Here is an 8,267-nt window from a genome sequence, read left to right on the forward strand (position 1 = left end):
TGCATCATTATCTGTTAAATAACAAAGTAGAATAAAATACTTTAATGTTTTGATCACACACATCCCCCGCCCCCGTTGTCCCACAGCTGCCCTGCAGGGAGATGCCTCAGTCGGCCGGACGTGGGTGGTTGGGGTCCTTCTGGCCGATGTAAACCCACAGGTGTCCTGGTTTAAAGCGGCCCCTCCGAGCCACGACGCGGGGCCCCTAGCTCCCACGTGACCCTTGTTTGAGAGAAGCAGGAAGGGTTGAGAACGTGTTCTGTTGGCCCTGGAAACAGCAGTCAGCTCTGATGCACCCAGGGGCGGGCTGAGGAGAGTCAGAGACAGATTCCTGCACACACTGGGTCAGCTTTGACCGTGGACACTGGGCGTCCGTCGGCTGGTCCGCACCCTCCAACCAGGCGGCCTGAGCTCGGAGCCCAGCCGTGGGGCAGGGATGCTCAAAGCCTCCGCTCCCCAGGCCGCGGCTAAGCTCGGCCTCCCTGGACCCGCAGCCTCCTCCGCTGTCGCCGCCGCCGCCGTCAGGGCTGGGTGGCCCTGCCTAGAGGCCTGGACTGTCTGCGGCGGAGCCCGGCCGCGCCCTGGAGCAGCCTCACCATCTCGTGGTCCTTGTGGTCCAGCACCCGAGGCAGGAACAGCGAGGACTTCTGCGTGCGGCGCGTCTTGAAGCCCCTGCGGGGCCCGGCCCTTGCCGTTCACAGACACGTACCACAGTCTCTCGGCGCTGGGCTGGCGCCGGGCCCCACGCCCGCCGGGCACCGTGCGGTACAGCCGGGAGGCGTACGTGTTGTAGCCCAGCTCGTGGATGCGCTCACGAATTCACACTCAGCGTTGTAGCTCTCCTGTGGGGCGGGGCAGGGGCAAGGTCAGCGGCACAGAGGCCACGAGGATGTGGGCGGGGAGGGATGCCCTTAGCAGGGGTCTGTGCCAGCCCAGGGCAGGGTGGGGAAGGCAGGTCCCTACCTCTTGGAGGCGGGTGTCTGGAGGGACGAAGGTGCAAACCCAGAATGTAAGGAGCTTTCACCAGTGTCCCCGCAGGCGGCTGTGGGGTCTCTCCAGTCAAGGGGCTAGAGGAGGGGCGGGTATGCCTTACGCCAGCGCAGCTGTGGGGGGACGGGCATGCCACGGGCCATCCCCCAAACTGCTTCCCTCCCTGCGCTGTGCCAAGGGGCAGGGCTGGGGGCGCAGGGAAAGCTCCTGGGACTGACCGCGGGGCAGGAGACCCTCGGGGCCTGTGCCCATCTGCAGAGGGGGAGGGGAGCAGTTACTGATGCAGGTGGCCCAGCGGCCTGCAGCCCCACTCTCAGGGGTTACAGGCTGTTCGGGGCCAGAACCACGCATCGGGCAGCTTCGGACCCCAAAAGACCTCAGGAAGCAAGATGTTAAGCACCGAACACCTGTTCCCAACGACACGGGAGCCCAGAGATAAGGCTGGAGAGCTCTGGTTGAAGCGCGGTGGTGGTACCTCCCCCATAACTCCAACCTCTCCTCTCTGCTCTCCAGACCCTCGGTGGATGCCCAGAGCTCCTTGGGTCTGAGTATGGACTCCATTGCCCGAGACCAACTTCCAGACTTTACAGATGGGGAAACTGAGGCCCAGGGGTGGTACCAGACCCCAGATCACAGAGGGGTGTGATGCCCTCCTGGCCTGTGCCCACCCGCTGCCCTCTGGGGTGGATGGGCTCGGGGCAGACCTGCCCCACCCCCATGCCAGGCTGCTGCATTAGCATCTTATCCTTCACCCCTTCACCCCCCCGCATTGAGTCTCCGTGAAAAACTCAGTGGCTGAACCAACTCTCCTCCCGGGCACTCTGTCCTGGAGAAGGTACGTCCTCCAGGGCTGAGGCCCATCGCCCAGGGGGCCTGGCGGCTTGCTCTTTGCTGGGACACTTGGGGGGCCACCAGAGGGGTACAGTCCTGTGAGCCACAAAGGGCAAGGGGCTCAGGTCCTACGGAAGGGGTTCTCGGGGGCCGGGCATTTGTTTGCATCTTGTAGGGGCTCCTGGGTTGGGGGGGGTCTAAGATCACCTGGAAAAAGGCATCACAGACTCACCGTGACAACAGTTCCCAATGCCAGTCCCGTCCCTGCGGTCCCGCCTCAGACTCTGCTCCACACGTGCCGCCCCCAGGGTCCCCCCAGCCCTGGGCTCCACCAGCTCAAATTCTATTTGCTGCTGTCAGACTCCGCCCCCCGGGGGTGCTGCTTTCCCAGCTGGGCCTCGCCAGCACCTGGAGCTGGTCCAGGAGAGACGGCAGGGCCGGGGCGGAGGCGGGGACCAGGCAGCAGTGCACAGAGTGGCCAGATAGCTTCCCAGCGGGGCGACACTTGGAGGGGAGGGCGTTTTCTGGTGGGCATTTGGTAGCAGGGACACTGCAGGCAGTGAGAGTACAGGCAAAGGCGTGGGCAGCGGGCGACGGGCAGCAGCACTTGCCCTGGAGGGCCAAGGGGTCCGGAGCCTGGAGTGGGGTCACGAGCTGTGCAGTGATGGTGGGACGTGGGGGCAGAAGGTGCCCTGGGTGGTTCCTCCGTGAGCTGAGCTGAGGAATCCGGGTGATAATCTGTGGGTAATGGGGAGTTCCCAGAGGCCATCACATGAGTGGATTTTCATTTTAGGAAGATCCCTGAGCAGGTACCTAGCATAGAGTATGACATATGGTAAGTGCCTAGGACAGTGAGGAATGAAGGAATGAATACCAGATGGATGGACGGATGGAAGGATGGAAGGATAAGTGGATGGATGGATGGGTAGGTGGATGTTGATAGATGGGTGGAGGGATGGATGGATGTTGATGGATGGATGGATGGATGGGTGGAAGGAGAGGGAAGGGAGGGAGTGTGGACTGGAAGAGGGAGACCCTGGAGCCCAGGAGCTGGGTCCCAAGGCTGTTGCGACGGTCCAGCTGGGAGATGATGAGGGCCTGAGTTATAAGGGCACTGGCCACAGGAACAAGGCAGAGGGAGGCAGAAATTGAAGAGAGAGATTCAGGAAGTATATTCAAGGACTTGGAGATGGACTGAACATGGGGCTGAGACAGAAGGATGTGTCCACCAGGACTCCTAGCTGACCTTGGGCTTGAGTGAGTGGCCAGTGGGGTAACAATTACGGCAGAGGAGTCAGGGGAGTTGCTGGGGTCTGTTGGGTCGTGCTACCCTCTGCCAGGGTGGTCTCTGTCCTCTGCTGTCAGGACATTTCAGGGGCATCTATAACTCAGAAGGGAGATCAGGGCTGGAATTGGGGGCTGTGAGGGTGCAAGGGCCACCGACTCACAGAGTGCATGAGCTAGCCTGGAGGGTGGGAAGCACGGGAATGGCAAAGACCAGGGAACTCAGACAGCCAAGAGGCAGGGCGGTGGGAGCAGGCGAAGGTGGTGGCAGGATGGGGACGGGGGCGCAGGTGGCAGGGATGGCACCTAGGCTGCCTCACTTCCCAGGTTATCTGCAAAGCGGTGAGGCCTTCCCTGCCAGGTGCTCTGCAAAGTTCCACCCCATCCAGCTAGACCTCCTGGCTATCCCGGGTGGGCCCAAGAACCTCTTCGCCGTCTCCAAAGCCACTGCTATCAGCTCTCAGGGATAGAAGCCACAGGGAGATTCTGACCCACTGGGATCCCCCAGGGCATGCTTTGTTCTGTCCCCCAAAGTCCTGGGCCTGGGTCTTCCATGCAAGAGATGGCAGAGACCTGAGGTTTCCCTCCTGATTCAGCCCTGCCTGCCCCCCTCAGTGAACTTTCCCAGCGTGAACAAAGGCCCTCTCTGGTCCGTAAGACCTGCACGAGCACTGCAGGCCAGCAAGGTGGGTCCTCTCCATAAGGGATGGGAGCAACTGTGGGAGGTCTGAGGCCATTTCAGGGAAGAGGAAGTCAGTTCTTCTCACTTGCCACCAGGGCCGCAGGGCCGGAGGGGTCTGGAGAGCCAGCGTCCACCTCAAGAAAAGTCACACCAGACCCCGGGCTAAGGGCATGTCCTTATAAACCACGACTGGTGTTTGCAGACTCTAGAAGGACATACAGAAAAGGCTGGGCATCCAAGGGTCCCTCCGCTCAGACACAGCTTCTGTCAAGGGGCCTCGGGGGTCAGAGAAAACAAATGGGTACATTCCAACTTCCGCATTTCCCTTAGCAAAGCCGTGAAAACTCTGTGATGAAATCATCTGCTCGAAGGAGGATATTCCCCTGCAATCCTTGATCGCGCTTTGCCTGACTTCAGAGGGGCTGGGAAATGTTGGTGTGTTTCCCCTGCAAATGTGACTGAATGGAGAAAGGTAATTGCAGGGAGGTGGTCCTCAGCTGCGTCGTCTAGGTGATGTGTGGATGGAAAACCTCTCGTTGCTCAGGGAGTATCAGCCAGATTGCACGTAATGACGCGTTGGAGGCAGCAAAGTTCCCAGCACATGTATTTTACTCCACGTATCCCCCGCCCTTGGGGGAGGGACACTGCCAATGCCCACAGTTACAGGACACTTTTTGTTGCAGAGACGCAGGCGGTGCATAGCCTGGGCTCCAAAGCTGTGTGTCTGGGACCTGGGTCCTGTCTCCCTTCTTCTTGGTTCCCTTTTACGAACTCACAGCTCTTGCCTTTCCACCCTTGGGAAGACCTGGCTGTGCTGTGCCCTGCTTCTTCCCCTCCTCACTCCCAGGAGAGCTCTGGGGGAGCCCACAGAAACGCTTTTTTTTTTTTTTTTTTTTTGGCTGTACGCGGGCCTCTCACTGTTGTGGCCTCTCCTGTTGCGGAGCATAGGCTCCGGACGCGCAGACTCAGCGGCCATGGCTCACGGGCACAGCCGCTCCGCGGCATGTGGGATCTTCCCGGACCGGGGCACGAACCCGCGTCCCCTGCATCGGCAGGCGGACTCTCAACCACTGCGCCACCAGGGAAGCCCCACAGAAGAGCTTTGGCCCAACGCACATCCCTGCTTCATCCCAAGGCCTGCTAGAGTCCATTTATCTTGGTAGAAATTTGGGGGACAATCTCTCCCCTACTCTCAGCTACCTTGAAGGTGACCACAGAATGGCTGGAGGAACATTTTCTAACCGGACAGCACTGGAGAACATAGGACGTGTCTACCCCCCAGCCAAGAGCTGCTTCTAACAGAAGCAGCCATTGGCCGAGGGGCCACGGGACCTGGGGTTCCGGTCCCAGCTCAGTCCTGCATGTCCCCGGACAAAGCATTCTACTGCCCACGTCCCCTTATGTCCTCTGATGTGATGCTCAAGGGAGGCGGCCCACCCGCCCCACATGAACAATTGGACTCACCGAAGCATAGAGCCGTCCCTTCTTGTTCATGGCCAAGTACCGCCCGGAGAAGAGCCCTCTGATGGCCACAACGCCCACCTCCACCGCTGTTATCTCCAGGATACCTGGGAAGAGTCAGGAAGGCCCATCACTCCCTCCACCTCCCACAGAGCCCAGAGGTGAGGGCTGAGCCCCTGATGGCCCTGCCCAAAGCCAAGCCCAGCTCCGGGAGGGGGAGGTGAAGGCAGCACACACCCAAAGGGGGTGACTTTGGAAGTTCAGGGGAGGGAGAAATGCCTGGGTGGGAGGTGCAGGAGAATTCAAACCTGGGAGGGAAATAATAAAACTAGTATTTCTCCATGCTGACTCTCTGCAGGACATGGAGCCCCTTGGAGCCTCTCCGCTACTAGGTGAGCTAGTTTCACGATGGGCCAGACAAGCAAGCTGAGACCGCGGGGCTGTGTGACTTGCCCAAGACCGCGCAGGTGTTTGAATTGGGATTCAAAGCCCTGCTGCAGATGGCGGGGTCTGGACTCCCCTGCTCACGGCAGCACTGGGTGCTAGGAGAGGCCCTGGAGAGGGAGCTGGGCCCTTGCTGAGGTGAGTTGATAATGGAATCCACTGGTGCATTTTGGGTGCCACCCAAACCGGCTGGCAATGTACGTGGGCGTGAGATCATTGTCTCGGGCCTGTATGCAGGTTACAGGATGTTGGCAGGAGGCCGGATTAGACCCCGGAGCTCACAAAGGGAAGCCACCTGCGCTCACCGCTCTCCACTGAATGTAAGAAAGGTGAAATCTCCCCCAACGCCTCCCTTTTGGACCCGAAAGCACTTTTTTCCGGGGGCCTGCAACGAAACCCCAGGTGGGGCCATTGTCCCCCGAGAATGGCTCTGAGGAAGGGCGGCTGAGGTAACAGCCGGTGCCCTCTCCAGGGGGCGCATCTCTGGCAGTGCGTCTGGCCCCGAACACGTCAGCCATCCTAGGGCCCAGACGCGGGCCGCCGGAGGTTTGTGCGGAGCGTACGGGGCTGCAGGATGCTGGCCTCTCGCGTCCCCGGGACGCAGGCTGGGCGGATTCCGCGGCGCCGGCCCGAAAACCAGAGAAGCGCGCATCTGGATGCGGGACAGGGGCGGCTGCAGGCGCGCGCCCTCCTCCCTCAGCCTATGGGCTGCCCGCCCTGGATGCCTCAAGAATTTGGATGCTCTGCGACTCCAAGGGGGAGGCTGGATTTGGAGAGAAACGAGGTATCGCTACTAGGCGAGCGCAGGCGCTCCCGTAACCCCGTCCTGAGCGCGGGGACATCCTGGCAACATTTGGCTCCCACCGCGCGGCTCCGGAGGCGTCTGCCGAAGACGCCCTCGCACGACTGCGGCTTTCCTGGAGGAAGTAGAGTTTTCCGGCCGCCGCCGTGAATCCACCGCACCACTTCCTGCGCCCGGGGAGGGAGCAGAGCGCGGGTCGCAGTGGAGGACCCCCGAGACCCTGGCCACACTCCCACGCTCCCCACTGAGTTCCTGCCTCGGGCCTCCAGCTCCCCAGCGAGCGGCGCTGCTTCCAGTCACCCTGGCCTCGCGCTCCTGCAAGGAGGGCTCAGCATGAGCCCGGGTCCCCCGGCCGAAGGAACCAAACCTTGGAGCCTCGCGGGACTTCGGCTCCAGCGCAGTCCGGGCGCGGGTCCTGGCTGCTGGGCGCCGTGAAAGTGTATCTGCGCCCCCAGACCCAGGCAGACACCCCTGCGTGCTCCTAAGCCGCAACCCGCGGCCCCCCACCCGGCGGTCGGGGCGCGCACCCGGCCTGTCTCTCTGCGGCCAAAGGTAGAGGCAGGAAGGCTGGGGATTCCGGTCTGGGGACACGATTCTCTATCCGTGCGGCCGCCTCCCCAGAGCCCCGCTATGTCCGCGCGAGTGTCCTCCGCGCACAGGCGGCGCGGGGCGGCCGCGAGGGCGGAGGGGATGATGGGGCGCCCCGGGGCGGGCAGCAGGAAGAGAAATCGTCAAAATAATAAAGAGAATGAGAAATGCCTTGTCCGGGGCCTTTTCTCCGAAAAACTCCGAAGGGTCAAACTTGGCAGGACCTCCGAACCCAGCCGAGCAGGGAGCCCCCGGGCGGCCTACCTCGCACCCCCTCGGACGAACGGGCGGGGTTGGGGGCAGGCTGGGCCAGGCCAGCCGGCCCGACAGCGGGCAGCCACCGCCCCGAGCCCCCTTCAGACGTGTCCCGCGCTCCACCCCAGCTCCACTCTCGCTCTTCTCCCGGACGCTGAGGGAGGCCAGGGGACCCCGGCGGTCTCCCTCTGGCAGCAGGGCTGGTCTGCGTCCCTGGGCACCCTTCGCGCACCAACCCCTCCTGCGATCCTCCCCGGGGATGCCCCGCGCGGCGCCGCGGGGCCGCACACTCACTGTAGGCGCTGTTCTCTAGGCTGCCGTTGACGCGGCCGCTCGGGTGAAGCTGGAGGTGGTACTTGGTGGCGCAGTAGAGCTTGCGGCGCCGGGGCGCCCCGCCGAGGTGTTCGTAGACCCCGCCGCGGCCGCCCGCATCGCGCCGCAGCCGCCCCCCGGGGCCCGCGGCCGGCCAGCCGGGCTCCAGCAGGCCGAGCAGCAGAAGCCAGATCAGGCCCATCGCCGCATCGCGCCCGCCCCGCGGCGGCGGCGGCTGCAGCAGAGCGCGGCGCCCATGGAAGGGACGGCGGCGGAGCCGCGGCGAGGCGCTCGGAGCCGGCTCCGCGGGGTGGGGGGAGGGGAGCGAAGAGGAGGGGCGGGGGCGGGTGGGAGAGAGAAAGAGAGATCCTTTAATTTTCACCCAGGATCGGGTGAAATTTCCGTTGTTGCGCAAAGAGCTGAAAGAAAAGACGGTTGGGCAACAAAAGGCCGACGTGGTCCCCAGGCGGAGGCGCGGGAGGGGCGGGAGGCCGGGCGGCTGGGGAGCCCGGCGGGGCGCGGGGTTCGGGCCGGGCGCCGCCAGAGCACACTCGACTCCCGCGGCCAGCCGTCGAGCCGCGGCTCCGCTCCGCCGCGCGGCCCGCGCCGCCGTGCGCC

At 63.2% G+C, this 8,267-nt stretch overlaps 1 protein-coding gene across 1 annotated transcript; it reads right to left on the bottom strand.

The window, feature by feature from the left end:
• Positions 1–467: 467 nt before the first annotated feature.
• FGF3 (fibroblast growth factor 3) lies at positions 468–7,851 on the bottom strand (the record flags this gene model as incomplete). Its single annotated transcript, XM_082845042.1, is given in 6 exon segments — positions 468–521; positions 525–680; positions 682–815; positions 818–842; positions 5,252–5,355; positions 7,632–7,851. Coding segments are annotated over 6 exon segments (693 nt in total).
• Between the last annotated feature and the right edge of the window lie 416 nt (positions 7,852–8,267).

Source organism: Leucopleurus acutus (genome assembly GCF_964270905.1).
Source record: "Leucopleurus acutus genome assembly, chromosome: 8".
NCBI classification, from domain to species: domain Eukaryota; kingdom Metazoa; phylum Chordata; class Mammalia; order Artiodactyla; family Delphinidae; genus Leucopleurus; species Leucopleurus acutus.